Genomic DNA, 23816 nt, shown 5'->3' with positions numbered 1-23816 from the left:
ATGAAGAAATATTGTGAGAAAGAACTGCATTATTTTAGTTTGGAACTCTTGTATCTGGCTACAAATTGCAACAAAATGGAAGCAGAGAGATAAAGAAAACCATCTGGATTTTTGCAGTTCAAATACAGTAGTTTTGGTAAATATATTCTGATTTTAAGAATGAAGGTAAAGGTTTCCCCTGTCCAGCAATTTCCAACTCTAGAGGTTGGTGCTCTTAGCTGAGGGAGTTTGTCTGAAGACATTTTCATGGTCAAGAGCCAGCATGATTATATGCTGAGGAATATTGTTACCTTCCCACCGAAGTGACATCTATTTAATCTACTCATATTTGCATGCTTTCGAATTGCTAGGTGGGGAGGAACTGTGGCAAGTAATGAGAGCTCACCCCATCATGTAGCACTCGAGTCTTTAACAGCTGAGCCATCACACATTTAAAAAAATTTAAGAATACAAGCTTGTTTTCAATGCTGGATTTTGCAAGATTCACATTGTCTCTTCTATTTCTTTATTAAATTTATATAGTCACTCATCTCACATATATGACTTAAACGGTATACAATTAAACAATAAAGAAGTATGATAAAAATTAAAACAATTTAAATACATAAAAAGGACTATGGGAGAATGGATTAGCAACCTATATTTGGGTCCCCAAGCCTGTTTAAAAGAACCAAATTTTGAGGGTTGTCTTAAATGCATTGAGATCATGGCTAATCTCACATCAGGAGGAATGATGTTCCAGAAGGAGGGTGCCCCAGCAGAAAAAGATTGCTTCCTGGCTATTTTCAGACAGAATGTTTTAGCAGATAGGGCCCATTACATGCCCTTCCTGCTGCATCTAACGAGACAAGTACATGAAATCAGGAAGAAGCAGGAATTTCATAGCAGCTAGTACAGAGATCTGTTCTTTCAAAGTGCTTATAACTTGTGTGTGTGTGTAGTGCTTCTCCCGAAGGGATTGCTAGCTATTGGACATTTCTATTCCTTCCCCAGATGACCAACCCACTAGCTCTGGAATACCAACACAGTGAACACACCTTGGCTTTAATTAAAAATAATGGCCATTAAAATAAAATCAAATTAAACAACAGCTAAATGTAACAATAAACAACAATGCAATAGACATATAAACAATAACACAGCAGCACATTAAAATGGTGGTCCTTAAAATCAGATTAAACTACATAATAATATAAAACATTAATTCTTATGATAAAGAATGTTGCTCCAGCTAAAAGTGTCCCAAAGACTGTCCTTTTTATGCCATGTGGCCCCTCACCAATCCTGGTGTCTTGTAAACACATCCTCTGCGGGCCCAGTTGGAGGCCTATGGAGTCTATTTCTTGTGGCAGCTAGAATACAATCTCTAGGTTAAGAAATAGTCATCCTCTTCCTTGAGGTGATGATCTCTCTTTCTTTCTGAAACAGCCCCTCCTTTTTCCTTGTAGTAGCATTGTCCTTTTCGCTCCCTCTCAATTCTTTTTTTCTGAGCTGCTTGATTGTCATCCTGCTCCCCAGCACTCTGATTTAACTCCCCCTGGTTGAGACTATATTTTCCATAAGTCTCCTCCAAAGCCCCTTCCTGACCCAATTCCAGGACTGAGGACTAGCCAACCAGAAAATGCTGCTAATGGAACAGGCTTCATTTGAAACAGAACAAAATTTGCAAAGAATGAATTAGAACTGATGGAAGAAAAGAAGAAGGATGGGATCAGGTCAATTCACTTATCTTTTTTCATATAAGAAAATATAATTTTGAATCCATGTAAATATAGCAGTCACAAGATGGCTTCTCAGGGCATTTAGCAATAGTGTGTCATCAAATCATTGCTGACTCTTACTGACCATGATGTTGTATTCCTAACCTGATCTTTTGATAGTGGATATACTGCTATTGTAACTTAGCTCCAAATGTGAGTTTCATCAATCTAAATTGGATTACCTGGGGTACCGATCTCCCATTAGATAGTGGAAATGGACCCAGGGAAAGTAAGTGTGATACTAGATTGGGAGGCATCATGCACCCGTAAACAGCTGCAGAGCTTTCTAGGCTTCACAAATTTTTATAGACTGTTCATCCCTGCTTTTTGCTCAAATCTCACTACCATTAACCAACCTGCTCACAACAAGAGGGGAGGGAAAACCCAAACTGGGGAAACCCTTCTAATGGTCCACGGAATGCCAAACAGTCTTTGAAAAGCTCAAGGGACTGTTTGCTCCCGAGCTTATTCTCAAAAACCCCGATGCCAAAAAACTTGTTGCCATACAAGTTGATCTGAGTTATGTAGCAGTATTCACCTAAAAGACCAACAGGGCCACGTACAGCCCTGCACTTACACTTCCAAAAAATTGTCCGAATCTGAATGCAAATGGATGGTTTGGGAAAAGGAGGCTTATGCAGTGAGATGGGTGTTACTCACATGGAGACACTTCCTAAAAGATGGTAAAGAGCCTTTCAAAGTGTGGACTGACCATAAGAACCTAGAAGCGCTACCTCCCCCTGAAAACTTTCACCCAAACAGGTGAGATGGGCACTATACTTTAACCAGTTTAACTTCACTCTGAGGTATCTACCTGGAGAGAAGAATTTTCTAGCTGACTACCTCTCGAGGTTACCCCAATATAACAGCGCCAAAGATGATGTGATGAACTCCATCATCTCTTCCAATCAGACAGTAACACCAGCCAAAATCAGAACATAAAACACAGCAAAGCCCCATTTGACTGACAGCCTAGCCCAAGCATTGAGAACAGCCCTGTCCAAGGATGAGTGATTCGCCAGCCACAAAGAGGCCTTCCTTGGGTCAGATGCAAACTCTATGTGCCTTTGAGCCAAAGACCTCTAATTTTACAATGGAGCCATGACTCAAAAACTGCAGGGAACTTTGGCTACATAAAAATCCTGCATCCTGTTAATATGCAAATTTTGGTGACCAAGCATGAAGAAAGAACTAGAAGGATATGTGGCTAATTCTCCCATGTGTGCATCAGCTAAAGGGCACCCCAGAAAACCACTGGGACTTTTGCAACCAGTAGCTAACCACACAGTCACATGGAAGGAGATCTCCATGGATGTAATCACTGAACTATCTGTGATCTTGGAAAATACTGTGATATAGGACATCATTGACTTATTTTCCAAACAAGTACACTTTGTGACATGCCTCAAGATCTATTCTGCATGAATCCTTGCAAAACTCGTTGTTCAACACATCTGCCACCTCCATGGATCTCCCAAAAGGATTATCTCTGATCGAGGATGCAATTTGCTTCCCAGTTCTGGCAAGAGTTCCTAAAATTACTAGGGACCATCCAAGGACTCAGCTCCTTGCACTACCTTCAGACTAATTGAATCTACAAATTCATGGGCTCCTGATATATTTTTTTTTAAAAAAACAAAGTCCATTGGAGTTCTGTCTGGTATTAATTGCTCAAGGTAGTTGCTCAGGGTTTCTTTTCCCCCCATTTTGAGGATAGAAACACTTTACAATGCAATCATACAGTGCATCACCCAAGCTACTTATGACCCAATTATGAAGTTATGACAAAAGCACCTCCTCCATGGTTACATAATTGAATTTTGGATACATAGCAATCAGCTCACCTTTACAGCCATTTGCAGTGTTCTGTGGTTGTGTGACTAATTTTCAACAGTTTCTGGCATTTACTTCTATTTCTGACCAAAAAATCCTAAACTAACTAAAATCTCATCTTTGACTTATCTCCTGGCTTTCTATTCAGCATTGGACCAGGCCAAAGCTCTTATTAAGCCATGTATAACAAACATTGAGTATCAATTGGACATAGCCAGGTCCCTAAACTTTTTTGCCAGTGAATGCAACAGATACTCTACTTCTCACATAACATACGTAACCAATCTTGAAGTATCTAGCATTGGAAGGCCTTCACTCTGGCATGGTGTCATGCTCTCCCCTCAGATGTCCTTGAGGGCAGATACAGACAGATTCCCTACCAAGAAGCAATGTCCCTTTGATTCTGGACAGAGAGACAACAGAGAATGTGCTCTTCCACGGTTGCAGTACAGAGACATTTGTAAAAGCTTCATCACATCAATGCTGAATACATACCTTGATGCACAGGACAATTGTCCCTTCCGCTTGTAGATACCAATCTTGCTACAACCTACAAGGTTTTGTGCAGCAGCAATTAAAATCAGAAGATTACCTGTGCTTCAAATCAGCCTGAATGTGTATTTAATTTTTAGCTGAGTTTTGTATTATGACAGATTTAATTAGCCATATATTAATTTTTAATATATTTATGTATTCCTTTTTAGTTTTTTTTTTACACACAAACACAATTAGTTTTTAAACTCTCTGTATTTTATATTGCAATGAAGAATAAACTTCATCCAGACTAAAATCAAAACAAATTACAGGTAGTCCTTGACTTATGAAGCGATGAAAAGGAGCAGCTGCATAAGATTTGGATTCACAATCTTCTTAAAGTAAAAGAAAAATGGAATATAAATACTTAAAATGGAATATTAGTGGGACCAATGCCCATTAAAGCAGAAGAAAATATTTCATTACTTGAAGAAACTTCATTTGGATATACTTTGGCTAAAAGAAACACATGTTAAAATAGAAGACAGAAAATACAGTATTTGGTTAACAAAAGATAAAAAAGATTTATCTCAAAGGAACTAAACAAGAGAAATTGAGTTATCTTGAATGTAAAACTTCAGCTTAAAACTAAACTAATTGTATCAGATGAATACGGTAGATTTGTAGCAAAAAAAGTGGACAGACAATGGTAACTGGAATTTATGTACCAAATGAAAAAAAATTGAAATTTCTTGAGTAACATATAGCAATATCACTTAGATTTATATATCCCTTCACAGTGCTTTACAGCCCTTTCTAAGCGGTTTTACATACTGACCCCAACAATCTGGGTCGTCATTTTATCTACCTCGGAAGGACGGAAGCCTGGTGAGATTCGATCTGCCAAACTGCTGGCAGCTGGTGATCAGAAGTTGTCTGCAGTACTGCACTCTAACCACTGCGCCACCGCAGTTCTATGGAACAATTAACATCTTTTACTTATGAAAATTGGTGTCTGCTTGGTTACTGGAATGGGGTAACTTTGTTGACTTTTGAAGGAGCATTAAATAAAGGGATAACTCTCACAAGATAAACTACCCCAAGTCTTTGAGTTGATGGACAACTTAACTTGACTCTTGGAGGCACAAAAATGGATTGGCAAGAGAAGAAACCTTTTTTTTCATAAAGACATAAATTCTTTTCAGGAATTGATATGATACAGATTTTAAAGAACTATGCTAATAAAATTTCAAAAGTGGATATTTTGCTTCAAAGTTTTTCACATCATTAAATAGTTCTGATGCTTAGAAGAAGGAACTCACAGTTTATATGGAGACTGAAATGAGAGTATTCTACAGAAAGAGAAGATTTCTAAAAACTGTAAAGAGAAACTGAATGAATATTTTAACAACAATTTGGGTAAAGGTACAGTTAATGACTGTTTGGCAAGTGAGCAAAATCATTATGAAAAGTTATTTAATAAAATACAATTGTTTAGAAAAGAAAAAAACTCAAGAAAAGATGGAAAAGGTATTGGATGAATTTAAAATGAAAAAAATCTGACTTAGAGAAGACACCAACAACCTCTAAAATTATACAAATTAAATTATTATGCCAACTATTGTGTAGCCTGCTCCATTAGCAGGGTTCCCTTGTGGTTGGCGTCTTGTCCCTGGATTTAAGATAGGAAGAGCTCCTGAGGGAGATTCCTGGGAAATATAATCCCCAGCAGGGGGAGTTTAATCAGAATGCTGGAAGTAGGACGATAGATTCAAGCAGCTAAGTATAAAAGGACTGAGAGGGAGAAACTAGAACAAAGCTATTATGAGGAAATGAGGCTGCAATCCTTCAGAAAGAGAGAAAGAGACTCCCACCCCAAGGAAGAAAACATGGCTATATCTCAGCCTAAAGACTGTATCCTGACTGGGTTAGGTTAGGTTTAGAGACTCCTTAGGACTCTCAGTGGGCTTGCAGATGACATGTTTAGGAGACAACAGCTTGCGCAACATTGGTCACCATAAAGTTTAATGTTTTAAATTATTGTGTTGCTTGAGTTTGTTTTAATGGCCATAATTTTTCTAATTAAAGCCTGTAATTTCCTGTGTTGGTGTGCCTGGGCCAGGTTGGTCTGATCACCTGGGAAAGGGATAGAAGGGCCTAACTGCCAGCAGTCCTTTCGGGGGAAGCTCTACACTCTGTTGACCATTCTTGAAATGTAAATAAAATTGAATTATGTGAAACAAAGACATTTTGAGTTTTCTTTCTTTCTTTTTTCTTTTTAGGTTTAAAACAAACTTTATTCAATATAAAAAGATAAAAATTATACAAAAAGTTCTTAACTCTAAAAATACATTCAAAACTACTTATAAACAAAACTAACAAACAGGATTACCTGTCTATAATATATAAGTATGCAAATATATACATTAAGCTTTGCTTCTTTTATCTTAACAAAGGTGTATATTTGTTACCTTTGATTTCTTACTATATTTGACATTACCTTTTTTCCATTGATTAATCCATTCATATCATCTGTCTCATACTTTGAATATCTTTTGGATTATTTGCTGCTCTGTTGGCAACTGTTCTGATTTCCAGGATTGAGCTAGGGTTAATCTAGCCGCCGTGTTTATATGTAGCGTAATGTACTTTATTTCCTTTCTACTACTTTTTTTGAGTATACCTAACAGAAAAATTTCAGATTTTAAATGCCTAGGTACCATATGTACCACATCTTATAATGGTTCTCTTTATATGTTGTTGCTTTTGTTATTCTATAGTTATTTTCCCATATCATTTCCCACTCTTCCAATTGTATGTTTCTTCCAATATTCCTAGCCCAAGCTATCATTTGACCTTTAACTATGTTTTCTGCCAGATCGAATTCTAATAGGTATTTGTAAATCTTTGAGATTAAATTTCCCTAATTTTCTAATAATTTATCTAACTGGTTAGGTTTTATTTCAACTCCTCCTTCTTCGTTGTCTTTTTTGTATCTGGTTTGTATTAATAGGTAAGGCCACCAGTCCATTTCTATACCCTGGTCTCTGAGCTTCTGCCATGTTTTTAGTCTTCCATGTACATCCAGAACTTCTTTATATCGTATTATTTTTTGGGTGGCTGATATATTGGGATGCATTTTGAGTTTTCAAATAAATCAGGAAGATTATTGACATATAGATTGAGAAAAGAAAGAGAAAAGATAATGATTGGTAAAATCCAGGAGGGCAGATAATTTATATTGACAGGTAACTTCTCTATAAAAAATTCATTCTATAATTTCTACTCAATTCATATAAGAACTTACAGAATATATATTACAGAACACACACTCAGCCAATCAGAGCACAGCCAACCCTCCATCCAATCAGAGCACAGCCCAACCCCCAACCAATCAGAACACACCTCCACCCAATCAGAACACAGCCAAGCTCCCACCCAATCAGTTCACACCCCCACTGGCAGTTAAAAGGAAGAAACAGCTGCGATCACACACATTGCTCCTAGAAGCACGAAGCCGAAAAAACCAGCCTGAAGATGACGAATGAGACTTCGTCGAAACGTTGCCAAGACACCTCCAATTTTACGCGGGAGAAAACCCGAATAACCAAACACACACACACACACACACACACACACACACACACACACACACACGTAGGTCTTTGGTTATTCGGATCTTCTCCCACATAAAATTGAAAGTGTCTTGGCGACGTTTCGACGAAGTCTCATTCGTCATCTTCAGGCTGGTGTTCTCGGCTTCGTGCTTCCAGGAGCAATGTGAAATCGCAGCTGTCTCTTCCTTTTAACTGCTAGTGGGGGTGTGAGCTGATTGGGTGGGAACTTGGCTGTGTTCTGATTGGGTGGAGGTGTGTTCTGATTGGTTAGGGGCTTGGCTGTGCTCTGACACACAAACCGCTATCTGCACGCACTCTCACACCACCACCCTGCCCAGATCAACTCTGTAGCCAAGACACTCATTTCCAGAACAAAACGCTTAGCTGACGAACAACACCTAAAAACCGAACTACACACTCTCACTAACGTACTAACATCCAATGGATTCCAAAGAAATAACATCACCAACCTAATCCAAAAAGAAACCCCCACTAAAATCCAAGACAGAGAACAAGAAAACGGCAAAGCCCTCCCCCCATACATAAAAGGCACCACAGACAGAATAAGCAAAATCCTCCACAAACATAACATCAAGACAGCATTCTGCACAAACCGAAAAATATCCACCATCCTAAGGAACCCCAAAGACAAAATTGAGTTAGAAAATCAAGGAGTATATGAAATCCCATGCACCGCCTGCCCCACCACATACATCGGACAAACCAACAGACGAATAAGTGCACGCATAGAAGAACACAAGAACTCAGTCAGAAAAGAGGAACCAACTTCTTCCCTGGTCCAACACCTTAAAGCCACAGGACATGATATTGACTTTAAAAAGACCAGAACTATCGCCAAAACTGAACACTTTAACAACAGAATAATCAGAGAAGCCATCGAGATAGAAAAACGCCCACACAGCATGAACAAATGAGACGATATTTCCCGCCTACCAGCCATTTGGAAACCCGCCCTTATTGACAAACGAGTCCCTAACACGACGAATGACACCAGACCCACACTCACGAGAGCCACACAGGATGTCACCACCACACATCCACGCAGAAAGCAGACTCAAACCCACACTGATAATGAGCCACGACCAAGGACCAGAAGCCAGACCGCAGCTGCATCATTAGCCACTTTAAACCCCTCCAATCCATACATGAAGCAGACTGACACCCACCATGAAGAGCTCGCACGGCCACAAACACGAAGCCAAACAACAACAACGCAGCTCACCAGCTCAAATCCCCCTGCAACTCAGACTAAGCTGAGCACAACCAAGCCCCCACCCAAACAGAACACACTCCCAGCCAATCAGAGCACAACCAACCCCCCATCCAATCAGAGCACAGCCAAGCCCCTAACCAATCAGAACACACCTCCACCCAATCAGAACACAGCCAAGTTCCCACCCAATCAGCTCACACCCCCACTAGCAGTTAAAAGGAAGAGACAGCTGCGATCTCACATTGCTCCTGGAAGCACGAAGCCGAGAACACCAGCCTGAAGATGACGAATGAGACTTCGTCGAAACATCGCCAAGACACTTCCAATTTTACGTGGGAGAAGTCCCGAATAACCAAAGACCTACATACAAACACCCGCGAAAACCTGAGAAAACACACACACATATATATATATATATGAGTATCTTTTAAAATAACAACTAATGAAACTTTCACAGATGCAAAAACAATTTATGAATGATCCTACAACTGCTTTTGAAATACTAGATGCTAGTAAAAAGATGAAAAAAGGCAAGGCTGCAAGCCTAGATGGTTATCTGCCAGCATTGTGTCTCTGGATTCTACATAGGATGAACAAGTCAGACTTTTCATAAAATGATTAATGGATACAAATAAGAACAAAGAAATAGCAGAGCATTTTAATCTCCTAGGACATTTTGTTACAGAACTCAAAAGTAGAAGTTCTGCAACACAGAAATTTTGCAAGCACAATTAAGCAAGAAACAGCTAAACTGATATGTACGAACAGTTTTAAGCTATTTCAGGAAAACTGATCCAACACAATGTTCTTTTTTTTTACATGCATTGCAATTATTAATTGATAAGATGCTTGTAACTTCCCTGCCAGCTTCATTTGTATTGGTATCCTAGTTTATTTTTCCTTTGCCATCCTGTTATTTTAATCCAAGAACAGGGAATTAATGTCCTGTATCTGGAGAGGAAAATACAAAGGGTCAAGCAAGGAGGAGCAAGAATAGTTTTCTGAAGAACAATTTGTTTTGGAGTAATTTTGTCTCTTTTAATTATCCCCTAATTAGTTTGGCTGAATGCTGTAGATAGATATATTTTTCTTGATTTTGTTAATAAGTTTCAAGAACTATCTCATTACATCCTTGTAGATAACATAGTTAAATGTAGGAGAGATCTTACAGTGTTCTGGTGGATTTAGAACTGGATGAATAACTGCATAACTCTTAAATGATTTTGAACTGATTGTGAAATAGACTTCTCAAGAAATGTGAGACCACTTGTTGTTCCACTTGAGTCAACAGCATGCCTACAGTTGGCCTACAGATTAGTCTCCTCTATTTTTAATAAATTGTTGGATTGGGCAGTAGTGATAATTTTGACAAACAGAAGGATGAACCACAACCAAGACAATGGTCTGAGAAAAGAAATCTGAGGCCAAAACAGAACTGTAATTTGAGAAAACATCTTTGACTTAACCTTCGCTAGGTCTTTTGAACATAAAAGAAGAAAAGAGGAAAGTGTATTCAAATTTGCAAGAGTCTGTTACTGTAATCTTATAATAAAAAGAGTTGTACAGTCATAACTTTGGGCTACTTTAAAGGATTGACAAATGAATAACTGTCCTTAAGGAACCCAAAGGTACTTTTTCAAGAGGCAACTGGACCTTCTTGTTTTTCTTTGAAAACGTTTTGCTTCTCATTCAAGAAGCTGAAGAAGGTCGCCAGCTAAGCTCAAACAACTATATCATGCCAAAGAGAAGGCCTACAACAAAGGAGACAGGATTTTGTACAATCAGGACAGGAATGTATTAACAAGGGAGATTAGGGTAGCAAAGGAAGGCTACTTCAAACAGTTGAGAAATCAGTTCTCAGCTAATGAACCAGCAACAATGAAGAACATCATTGGATACAGTAGACCTCCCTTCTTTACTGAAAAGAATTGTCAACTGGCAGATGATCTGATCTGTAGATTTGAGAGGAGATCACTGTCATCTACTGTTATCTTCCTCACCTTAAATAAATCAACAGCAGCAAAATCTCCTACATCTATCTCCATTCTTCTGGGCCCCCCACCTCAGGTGATCTTAGAAAAACATGTGTGAGGTCTATTTCATAAGCAAAGGACTGGATAAACACCAAGCCCAGACAGAGTAACTCATTCTTGCTTGAAAATTTGTGCTGAATAACGCATCTTCAACCGCAACTTTAATAAATCACTGCAGATACGTTATATCTTGTCTTGCTTCAAAGACTCTACTATCATCCCAATTCCTAAGAAAGCCTCAATCAATTAGCTAAATGACTACAGGCTGGTTGCTCTAACATCTAGAGTTATGAAGATCTTTGAGACATTAGTGTTGGCCCACCTGAAAACCTTTATGGATCCTCTGTTAGACACCTTACAGTTTGCCTACTGAGCAAATAGATTGGCAGATGTTGCTGTCAACATGGCACTGCACTACATCTTGCAACATCTTGAATCCTTGGAGACTTATTTGCAGATCCTATAGACTTCACTTCAGCTCAGCATTCAATATCATCATTCCAGAAATTCTTTACTTTAAACCAGGGCCAGATCAGCATTGTAGTTCTCCTCTGTGGGCCGGCGGGGGGGGGGGGACGGACAGATGCCTCCTGCAGCACCCTGCTGGCTATAACAGGATGCAGAGGGTCCGCACACAGCTCCACTGCACCTCATTTTCACCCTCCATGGCTTCCTGCAGCATCTGCCAGCCAAAAACGGACCGTGCTGCCCTTTTCCCAGCCAGTTTTGGGCTGTTTATTTTTGGGCCTGTTTTCGGCCAGCAGAGTGCTGCAGGAGGCCATGGAGAGTGAAAACTAGGCACGGGGGCCCGCACATAGCCCATTTTAGCAGCCAGAGGCACCGCAGGCTGGTCCTTTGATATTTCCAGGCCAGCCCCGCGGGTCGGATTTAAGCACCCCACAAGCTGGATCCGGCCCACAGTCCTTGAGTTTGACACCCCTGCTCTAAACTGACTCAACTAGCTGTGCCTGTAAGTGGATTATAAACTTTTTGATGGATAGGAAGCAAGGTGAAGCTAAGGAAGCTAAGATAGGAAGCAAAGTGAAGGAAGGTGAAGCTAAGGAAAATCACATCTAATACCTGGGCAATTGGCATAGATGCTCCTCAGGGCTATATGTTCTCTCCATTGCTCTTTTATCTATAAATCAATGATTGCATCTATAGATCTCTCTCTGTTAAAGTACTTAAGTTTGCAGATGATACAACAGTTATCAGTCTCATTCTAGATGGTGATGTGTACAAACAGGCCAGACAGCCATCTATCTGGGATGTTTGGCTGGTATTCCTGTGCTGAATGGAAACTCGGATTCAGTGGCCCAATTTTCAAGTGTATAGTTTTGTAATTCTTATGACTTTGGTTTTGTTCATATTACCTATAAAAATTAAAAATACTTTGGATGGATGGATGGACATACATACATACGTATGTAAGTATTTATGCATGCATGCATGCATATGTGTTTATGATTCATATATCACAAATCAGCCATTTTTGAGTTTTATGCACAATTTATCATGACATAAACAAGACCTTATGATTCAACAGTATTGCATAGAAATGGATAATAAAATCCGAAGGATCCATCCGCTTTTGTGCATGAAAGTAGTAACTTTGCAACATAATGACATTGTAAAGTAATAGAAATATTATTCATTTATTTAAAAATTGTAATGATTCAGATTTTTATATTATGACACAATAAAGAAATTTCACTTTGCAAATTCCATCTCATTAGCCCTTTCACACTTTTTCCACATTTCCACACTACATACTAAATAAAATTAAGAAGTTTCCTATTTATGTTGAGAATATATAAATGTTTTTTCACTGAATTTATTTTCCTTGTTGAAGCCAAAAAAGGTAAGATAATGCTATGACCATATAATGAAAGTTCTATCTTTTTCTTGCACATGACTTGTGTAAAATGGGATAGATGTTAACTGCCTAGTTGTGGCTGCTATATTGATTGCTCATCTGGCCTTTCTGCAGATGCCCCTGCTTCCTCAGGAATTACTCTAAAGCTTCGTTGGAACTTTCTGTGAATTATCCTAAGTGTGGTTGGAGAAAGACATTAAGAAGTAATAGTAATAAATAATAAAATAAAACAGATAAAAAGATATTAAGCCTAGCGATTTACTCTATTACCTGTTGTGGCAAAATAATAACAACGCCTCTCCCCCAGCAATAATAATGAAATGCATTAGTTTCTGAAGAAACAAAATGTATATTATGAGATAATGTTCACTTACTTGAAATATCTGTTTCAAGGAGAAGAGGGCCCGCCTTAACTCCCGTCCATTTGAGTTGTATAATTTCTCTGAAAGGACAAAATGTTTAAAAATTATCTGATTATTATAATCAGTTGTGGAGCCTGTGTTTAGAGAAAAAATATGGTCTCTTCCCTCTGGCAATGTTTACAGTATGAAATACCATGTATATGTAAAAAAGGTGCAATAATAATAAAGAATAAAGAAAAACAAACTCAGAGCCAGATTGGATTGAGAAATTCTGTGCCGTATCTCTAATCTAAAAGAGTAATTTGGGAGTAGTAATAGGATACCTCAATGCATTAATCATTTACATATAATGTAAATAATTTCCTATACCAACATTATTAAATAAGTTTAAAAAGTTTATTTGTCAAATTTTATAAATCCTGTCAGTATGAATTGTAACTTACTCACTCACGCAGCCAAGTATAGCATACTTCTGCCATTAAGCTAACACAGTTTACCAAGTGAAAATATTTCCAAAAAATGTTGTGATACAATCTGGGAAGTTATATTTAATGAGGGAAAACCCCACTGTATTGTATAGCTAGGGAGACTACAGGTAATCCTTGACTTACAACCATTTAGTGACTTTTGGAAGTTACATTGGCACTAAAAACAGTGACTTATGAACGGTTTTCTCACTTAAAATCATTTCAGCATCTGCATGGCACATGATCAAAATTTGAGTGTTTGGCAACTGGCATGTATTTATGACAGTTGTACTATCCTGGGGTCATCATTTGTAATCTTTCCAGCTGGCTTCTTTTTTTTTTTTAATTTATCAAGTGTTTTTTTAAAATAAAAGTATCAAATCAATGTCTGAACAGTGTGGCACCTGGGTATCATACATTCTAATACAAATAAAACTGATCAGGTTAATCGTAATCATTACATTCAATCCACTTATGTATTTCTAAAAATACACACTGGTAATAAGTTATAGTCTATCATTGTTTAATTATCCCACGTTTTCCTTGTTATTACTTTCATTTTATGATATAAAAATGTATACATTAATATTCCCCCTTCTCTTATTTCTATCACTTATTCTAGATTTTAATCATATCATCCTTTATTAAGAGACTTTTTCTTTCTTTCCTATCTAACTTCTAATGATGTCACCTACCTAAAAAAGAAAAAAAGGAAGAGAGAGAAAAAGAAAAGCAACTCAGAACAAAAACAAAAACAAAAAAATCATCCATCTCTTGCCCGCTTCAATACTTCAATTGCTATGCTTTTTTTTTTTTGACTTGCTTCCCAAATTCTTCTCTTAAACCTTTGTCTCTGTCTCTGTCTGCTTCTTGGGTTTTCAATCTAGATATTCCTCCCACCTCTACCTTCACCCACTGCCTAATTTCTAAAATTTCTATCCAGGCCCCTGTCTTCCAGCTGCCTTCTGACAAGCAAAGTCAATGGGGGAAGCATGATTCATTGAACAACTGCAATAATTTGCTTAACAACTTTGCAAAAAAATCATAAAATGTGCTAAAACTCACTGAACAAGTGCTTTGCTTAGCAACAGAGATTTTAGGCTCCATTGTAGTCCTAGGTCAAGGACTATCAATATATTTTATGGGGAAAAAATAAACCTGAAAATAGGACAAATCTGAAAGAAGTTTTATAAGGATAAAATATTTGCAAAAGAAAATTGAAGAGCAAAATCAAGAAAAACCTTTTCAAAAGTATATTGTAATAAAAATGTCTAAAATCAAACACTGTAAATAGATTTATTTTTTAAAAATTATTCAATTTCAATATTTTTCACATAAATGAGAAGGACTGCATTAAGCACTACTATTTGAATAGTAAAAGTGACCAAGATAAAAGACAAAATGAGTTTTTGAAAAATAAATAACTCTAAAAGCAGCCTTCTGAAATAAATTACTAACTTTCATAATAAAGAATATATGGTCACTGTATGCATAGCACAATTTTTTGAATATACCTAATTCTATATTCTGGATCCTAGCCACCAACATTGCATTCAACAGAAAATGGCCAATTCCTGGCCTTTTTTATTGTTTTTCTACTAGCTCCATTAAGAACAACAAAATATTCTGTTACCGTACACTTTGGTAGTGCTAACTCTTTTAAAGTTCTTTTTAATTGATATTGAAATGGAGCAATACAGCAAGGCAATCTTTATTGCATGTAAATGAAACTAATCCTGATTCTGGAACACTTTGCTGGAGTTATAAGGAGAAAAAACGATTGAAGCCACTATTAACTACTTTATATTAAATAATTTATTTGCACTGTAGAATTACATAATATTTTACTATTTTCTTTCAGTTAATTCAAAATAACACATTAGTATTTTCCCTTACCATACAATTTTATAGTTAAATGGAGCAAGGGGAGAGATTTTCTTTCCCTATGCTTTCTGAGTCTGTTTAACTGCCAAATATCAGTGGGAAGATCATTTCAGAGAATAGGGTTAATCCAGTGGTGGGATTCAAATAATTTAACAACCGGTTCTCTGCCCTAATGACCAGCTGGGTAGGTGTGGCTGGGTGGTCATGTGACTGGGTGGGTGTGGCCAGGGTAGGTATGACATGGGACTCGTGTGGTGCTAAAGTAGGACATCCCTGAGACACTTACTCACTCTCATTATACAGGTAACCCTCCAGTTACAAATGTAATAGAGCCTGCCAATTACATTTGTAACCTGGGGATTCATTTGACTGAATCATGTTAAATTAATGTGATCACTCCCTGCTTTCCCCAATGCATTTATTAATCAAATGTGCAGGTTTTTAAATGCACATGCGGTATCTCAGGCTGGGGAACAGCATGTGGGGCCTAGTGCTGACCATCCAAGGCCTCCCTCAATCCACTGAGATACCTCACGCTTCCCTGGGGTCCCCACAATTGCTTCTACCACCCCATCCTGACCTGCAGGACGGGGTGGTAGAAGCACCGAAGCACCCCACAGACTGGGCCTACTTTGCTAACATCTTTACTTCATTTCCCATGGGATTACTTACTTTTTTTTTTTTTTTTGCTATAAAGGTATATTTTTTATTGATATCTATTCTATTAATGTAACTAAATAAGCCATTATACACTTGAAGCATTGTGAAATGCAATCTGATTAGAAACAAAAAAATTGACAAGCCTAATGTACAATACTTGATAGTAGTATTATAAAAAGACTTTTCCATTAAATGTTTAAACAATCAGAATTTTTAAATCTGGTAATCTTATGACAAAAATGTCAAAAATGGTATGAATATTTTTGAAACACTGAATTCTGTGACATGTATTTCAAGAACTACAAGAAGACAAAACTATATTAGTTGTTCAGTGAAGTTTCATTCTAACATTAGCAAAACATTTCTCACAGACTCTCAAGCAAATATAAAAACTTGCTGGATTTGTGATTATTCCCCCCATTACTGAGAGCTGTTCTTCTGCTAATGGAAGCAGCTATCTGTTAACCTAGGTTAACCTAGGTTAACAGATAGCTTTCTATCTGTTTCTAAAATTTTAGAAAGTACCAGTATATATTTTGGAAACAGTAGTAGCTGTATTTTAAAGTCATTGTTTTTTACTGTAAATAAAGTGGTAATAAGTAAATAAAGTAAATAAAGTAAATAAAGTGGTAATAAGGCCACTTTAGACACCATTCATTATATAACTGAAGGGATTTTGCTACCTTAGGAACTCTGTTGCCTTTTTTTCCTGCTTCTTTTATATTGTTCTAAATAAGCAAATTATTAAGAAAAATCAGTTAAGGAGTAGAGCTTTCGAGGATGGTGAGAGAGGAACTACTCTGAAGAAACAGATTGATTCTCAATTAATATTCACTTTGTTTTTATCAAAACAAAAATGTACAGTTTGCTGCGAAAATCAAAGGATGGACATAAATGATTTAGTTGCAAATCAGGGACATTTTTAACATATAGTTCTTTTGTATTTTTAAACATGACCTTAATTGGTTACATTCATGCTAACTTAATAACCTTTACTTCCCACTGAAAATAATAGAAATGTTAATTATGCCATTTACTTTATTACTTACTTTTTGAAGATCTTACTTTTTTGAAGCTCTCCAGAGGTCCAGAAGAGGCTGACCCACTGGCAGAGAAGCCAGCATGTTTTATTCAGATGATGGTGAAGCTGTAAGAATATGAAATCTAAGGAAAACATTTTCACCAGCTTCTGAGTAAAAGACTGGGCCTGGACTGGGCCACAGCAGCCTCCTGCTTGAGGCGGGAGCAGCCAATGAAAGGGGAGGTTGCTTCCTTTGTCTCATTGGGCTGAACTGCAAGGCCCTTGTTCATTGGCTGCCTCACCCCAATCCCTGAAGCTGCTCATTCGAATTAGCTAGTCAGCAGTAAGCAGACTGGGCCCAAACTAAGCCTGACCAGATTGGGTCTAAACTAAGTCTGCAGGCCCTCATGGCAGAGAAGCTGAAGTCTTTTATTCAGATGGGGAAAGCAGTTTTCCTTACATCTTACATTCTTACAGCTTCACCGGATTCTGAATAAAAGACTTTGGCTTCTTTCCCAAGCGGCTCAGCCTCTTCTGCAGCTCTTCGAAAAGTAAGTACAGTAAAGCCATGGGAAATTATTATTATTATTATTATTTATTAAATTTATATACTGCCCTATTCCCAAGGGACTCAGGGTGGTGAACAGCGAAAGATAAAAATACATGTGATACAAACGTTAAAAAACCAATTCAAATATACTAAACACTCTGGTCCTAGATAATTCAAGACATCCCTGTTTAAAACAAAATCAGAAGCAATATAAAGGGAAAGTTAGGTGAGGCCAGCCTGCTGAAACAAGAATGTTTTGAGGGCACGGCGGAAAGTGCACAGATCCGGGATCTTCTGTATCTCTGGGGGGAACTCGTTCCAGATGGTGGGTGCCCTCACAGAAAAGGCTCTCCCCCTGGGGGCCGCCAGTCAACACTGTTTGGCTGACAGCACCCTGAGAAGCCCCTCTCTATGGGAGCGTACTGGGCGGTGAGAGGCTATTGGTGGCAGAAGACGGTCTCGTAAGTACCCCGGTCCTAAGCCATGGAGCGCTCTAAAGGTGGTAACCAAGACCTTGAAGCGCACCCGGAAGACCACCGGGAGCCAGTGCAGCTCGCGCAGGAGGGGAGCCACATGGGAGCGCCATGCTGCTCCCATAACTACCCGCGCAGCCGCATTCTGGACCCGCTGGAGCCTCCGGGTGCTCCTCAAGGGAGCCCCATGTAGAGAGCATTACAGTAGTCCAGGCGTGAAGTGATGAGGGCATGAGTGACCGTATGGGATGGGTAAGCCCAGGGATCCTCCATTTCGGCCTGTAAGAAGCCAGGGAGCCCTAGAAAGGCTCGGATGGGACCTGGGAGGGCAGATCAGGCACAGGGACCTTCCATTTCAGCCTATAACAGGCCAGAGGAGCCCTAGGAAGGCCTGGACGGGCCCGGGAGGGCGTATCGGGGCCTGGGACCCTCCATTTTGGCCTGTAACAGGCCAGGGGAACTTTAGGAAGATCCTGTAACAGGTTGTTCGTGCCGGCAAAGAGGCGAAGGAAAGCTCACCAGACAGGCAGGTAGCTGGGCCATGTGAGAGCCCGGGAAGAAGGCAGGAAGTGGGCTAAGCTGTGGGAGCCAGATGGTTGAGGCAAGCAAGCTAATGAACGAGGAAGCCAGAGAACAGCAGCTGCTATGCTGAAGCCAAGGTGGGAAGGGTGAGATAAGGAGTGACTGGGAGGGTCAGGGCGGGTAGAGCCAGCCAGTGGTACAATTAGCCAGTTCTCCAAACTGCCCAAAAATTTAACAACCAGTTCACACAAACCGGTCTGAACCGGCTGAAGCCCACCTCTGGGTTAATCTCAGAGAAGGCATGCCTCCCTGATCCCATAAGAAATGCAAGTTTTAAAAGACAGAATATGAAACATGTCCTCCCTGTGGGATTGCATGATAGATACCCTGTTTCCCCCAAAATAAAACATCCCCTGATAATAAGCCCAATCGGGCTTTTGAGCGCATGGCCATAAGGCCAAGCACTTATTTCAGGATTCAAAAAAATATAAGAAATATATATAAAAAATATAAGGGTCTTATTTTTGGGGAAACATGGTAGATCTTCACAGAATAATGTGGTCCTTTGAATAATCGAGTCCTATGCCATGTCAGGCTTTAAAGGTAAAATCCAGGACCTTGAATTGCACTTGGAAGGCTATCTAGGAAAAAGCCCAGATTGCATACCAAGACTGAATGAGGTAATGCCACTACATCTAGAATCACCAATGGAAATGTTGCAATGTTGCATATTCCAGATCTGAGACTGCAAAACCCATAGCCATTCAGTCTTGCAGGGCTGAACTGTATCCTGCTCTTTTCTAATGAAATCCTTTCAGCCTCCAGACGCTGGGACAGAACCTCAACATTCACTTGGATGGCTGGGGATGGAGATGTATAAGTGGGACCTGAACTGACAGATGATCTCCCCCAGTGCATTCAGGTAGATATTGAAAAGGAAGGGAGAGAAGGGAGAACCCGGAGTTTAGTAATGTGCTTTTTAACATTCTGAATATAATGCTGAGAAGAGAAAAAGGATCACTGAATAAATAGGCTTGAAATATGTTCTCTATGTGCTTGAAATTTATTTAAAATATTGTAATGAACTAAAATCTGATCTTAAGTCATATTTATATATTTCACCTTTGAAACAAAAACATGATACAAAACTTGACTTTTAAAAATTTGGTTCATAATAAATGAATGCTCAAGTTTCTAATTTAAAATTAAACACTCAATATATAAATATCAGGTATTTCATGTTATAACACAAAATTAAGTTATCTTATCAATGTTAAATTACTGCCCCTGATCAATCCATTTCCTTGATACAAGATACCTTCTTGCAAAAGGTAAATTCAGATTCTAGTTTCTAACTAGAAAAAGTGGTTGGGAGTCAGACAGTGTATGCATATAAATACATCAATACATTATCTAAACGCACCTTCTTTTCCTGGATGAATATCTCAAATCTCTAAAATTTCACAAGGAAATTTGAATACAAAAGTAGACATTTATTAATAAAATTAGGTGAATGAAAAAGAAAGAAGAAACAATATTTAATAAACTGAGAATCAGGATGCATATTTTTGACTTTATGAGAAGTTCTCACATTTTTAATGTAGGAGACAGATGAAAGAAATGCATTATTTTCACTGCAGCTGTTCTTCTTTCTACCCGCCCCCACCCCGGATAAATACTTGACAGGAAAGCTATAAAACAGTATCTCAGGCCATTCATCTGAGGTTTACTACAACTGAGCCGGGCTTCAGTTCTGAATGAAAATAAACCCAAGATCAATTTTCAGAATATACTTAGATTGCAATAAAAAAAGCTTTTGTAAAATATTTTCCATAAAGGCCACTAGAGGCTGATCTAACTCTGCATTAAAGGATATCCAGAAATCTTAAATTATTTCCACATAACAAATTTCATCTTGGAGAAACATTCATCTTACAGGTCTTTTTTCTTCTTCATGTAATTCTGATTTGGAAGTTTACTCAAGGTAGCTATCTTTGAAGAGCATTGAGAAGATACAACTGCTGCAGAGTGAGGTGGCACCGATAGTTTTTGGAGCCCCTAGAATGGTCCATATTACACCAGTATTTCTGCAAGTGCAATTTGCTTGGGTGCAATTCAAGGTGTTGGTTTACCACCTTTAAAGCCCTATATGACATGGGTTTAGGCTACTTGAGGAACCTTCTTACCCCACTGAAACTGGCCTGCCCCACTGGTTTTGACAGAGGAGGCATGCTGTGGACCTCATCGGTCAGGGAATTCTGACTGGCAGGGAACAGCCTTCTCTGCCAAGGCCTCAGCCCTTTGGAACATCTTGCTGTCCTGAGATGAGATTGGCTCACACCCTACTGACCTTCTGCAAGAGCCTGAAGACCTGGCTCTACCAACTGGCTTTGGGCCCTAATGGGGGAATATTACACCGGATGTTGTAATTCTGCTCCCTCCCTCCCCATCTTCTAGTTATAATCTGTATTTTAGTAGTGTCTGTGTGTGTGTGTGTGTGTGTGTGTGTGTGTGTGTGTGTGTATTTATGTATGATTTTATTTTAATGTAAGCTGTCCAGAGTAACCTTGCAGCAAAACAAATTTAATAAGTAATAACTATTAATGGTACTTCTTTTGCTTTCTTTTTCCACAGTCACATCATCATCGTCATCATCATCATCATCGGTTAATCTTTAGTGAGATTCACAGCCTTTGAGGCTGGTTAATAGCTCAGCAGCTCGAGTCCTAACCAAGGACCTAGGAACTGTTAAGGTATCGTCGGAGGATATAAGCTGTTCCGAGTAAGGTGGTTTTTTGTAAATTGTCTAACTCCATCTGGGTCCAGTCAATTATTCCTGCAGAGTATCTAATCACAGGTATAGGCCAGGTATTTATGGCTTTTATGATGTTTCCTCCACTCTATTTGGACATTAATATCTTACGAATTCACCGAATGTACTTGGCTGAAGTTAATTCCTTGACTTTATTATGCATTAAGTCAGAGGCTTCTAAAATCCCCAAGTACTTGTAGCCTTCTTCTGATTTTACTGCCTTTATCATTTCTTCATTCTCCAGTTCTATTCCATCCTCATCTATGATCTTGCCTGCTTTGGTTGCTATTGTTGCACATTTGTCAATTCCAAACTGCATACCGATGTCTTGGCTGAATTCTTTGGTGTTTTCAATTAATAGTTCAGCTTTTGTTTTACCAAACAGCTTCAAATCATCCATGTACATCAAGTGCGAGATTTTCAGTCCTTTCTTTGCAAGTTCATATCCACAGTTTATCTTCTTCAAAATGATTGTCAGTGGTAGCACTGAGAGTATAAAAAGTAGGAGTGAAAGGGAATCGACCTGGAAAATGCCTCGTTTAATTTCAACTTCACCCATCATCATCATCATCATCATCATCATCATCATCATCGTTATTATTATTATTGGTTAATCTTTAGTGAGATTCACAGCCTTTGAGGCTGGTTAATAGCTCAGCAGCTCGAGTCCTAACCAAGGACCTAGGAACTGTTAAGGTATCGTCGGAGGATGTAAGCTGTTCCGAGTAAGGTGGTTTTTTGTAGAGTCAAAATGTTCAAGTCCGGCAAATTTAGAATTTCTAAATAGCGGGGTAGCCCTTTGGGTATTGCTCCAAGGGCTCCAATTACAATCGGGACAACACACGATTTCTTTTTCCACAGTCGCTCAACTTCAATTTGCAAATCCCGGTACTTTGTGATTTTTCCTTGCTGCTTATCTTCAATCCGTGCATCACCAGGTATTGCAATGTCAATGAACCATACTTTTTTCTTTTCAACTATTGTTATGTCAGGTGTGTTGTGGACCAAGTGCCTGTCAGTCTGAATCCTAAAGTCCCACAAGATCTTGAGTTTCTCATTCTCTAAAACTTTCTCAACCTGATGTTCCCAGTGTTTTTTGCTGTACTCAAATCCAAACTTCTGGCACAATTTCCAGTGAATGATCTTAGCAACATGGTCATGGCGTTGTAGGTAGTCAGTTTGTGAAATTTTGCTGCACCCACTGATCAGGTGGTTGACTGTCTCATCTTTCTCATTGCAGAGGCGGCATTTGTAGGGGTGAAAGGGAATCGACCTGGAAAATGCCTCGTTTAATTTCAACTTCACCCATCATCATCATCATCATCATCATCATCATCATCATCATCATCATCATCTTTATTCATCAAATATGAAACTCAGTCAACTGAACATTCAAAAATGTATCACAAATACCATTGACTGGTGCTAATGGTTGATACGGATTGCTGCCAGCATCCTAGGTATCAACCAAGAACCTTCTTAAGATGTATGATGTTCCAAGTAGCGCAGTTTTTTGCACTTCCGCTAGTGTTATTGCAGGAAACTGCAATTTGCTGATGTATTTTATAAAATTCTTAGACATGGTACCAAGTGTCCCGATGACAATGGGTATCACTGTTACATTTTTCATCCATAGCCGTGTAGATGATGATGATGATGATGATGATTTTATTCTCTCGCACGCTCTCCCTCTCTCTCTTCTCCATATAAATATAAATATGCACACACACATATGGCGGGAGAATAAAATAATAATGAGATCTAACTCATTAGATCTAAGGATAAATGTCCTGACAGTAAGAACAGCTAATCATTGGAGTGGCTTATCTCCAGAAATTATGGGTGCTCCATCACTGGAGGATTTCAATTAGAGACTGGACAGCCATTTGTCTGGAATGGCATAGGGTTTCCTACTTGAGGAGGAAAGGTTCCAAGGTCCCTTCCAACCCTATTATTCTATGTGTTATGCTCTATTCATGACACAAACTTTACATATAACATATGAAGGAAAATACATAAATTCATTTCCTATTATTGCTGGAAATTGAGTAATTTCTTTTATTTAGACTCTCTGAATTCCAAAAGATCAGAATATAATACTGTAAAAATAAATAGCTGAGTGGTATACTACAATGTTGTCAAGTGCCAAGGAAATCAGGAAATTCATGCAGTTCAAATGAGTATAAAGATTTATTGCAAGTTTAAGTTCTCTACAAAAATCTGAACTACTAACAGTAA

At 38.6% G+C, this 23816-nt stretch overlaps 1 protein-coding gene across 12 annotated transcripts in view; it reads right to left on the bottom strand.

Moving 5' to 3' along the window:
* FHOD3 (formin homology 2 domain containing 3) overlaps positions 1–23816 on the bottom strand; it is a 273301-nt gene that overhangs the window by 156806 nt on the left and 92679 nt on the right. For all 12 annotated transcript variants that reach the window (XM_034416311.3, XM_034416312.3, XM_034416313.3 and 9 more), the window contains exon 4: positions 13202–13269. In XM_034416311.3, the coding sequence (XP_034272202.1) occupies positions 13202–13269 (68 nt within the window). The remainder of the gene's footprint in view (positions 1–13201; positions 13270–23816) is intronic.

Source organism: Pantherophis guttatus, chromosome 4 (genome assembly GCF_059756535.1).
Source record: "Pantherophis guttatus breed Tessera chromosome 4, ASM5975653v1, whole genome shotgun sequence".
In the NCBI taxonomy this organism is placed as follows: Eukaryota; Metazoa; Chordata; class Lepidosauria; order Squamata; family Colubridae; genus Pantherophis; species Pantherophis guttatus.
Note: the sequence above shows the minus strand (reverse complement) of the source record. Positions and strands in the feature narration are given on the sequence as shown.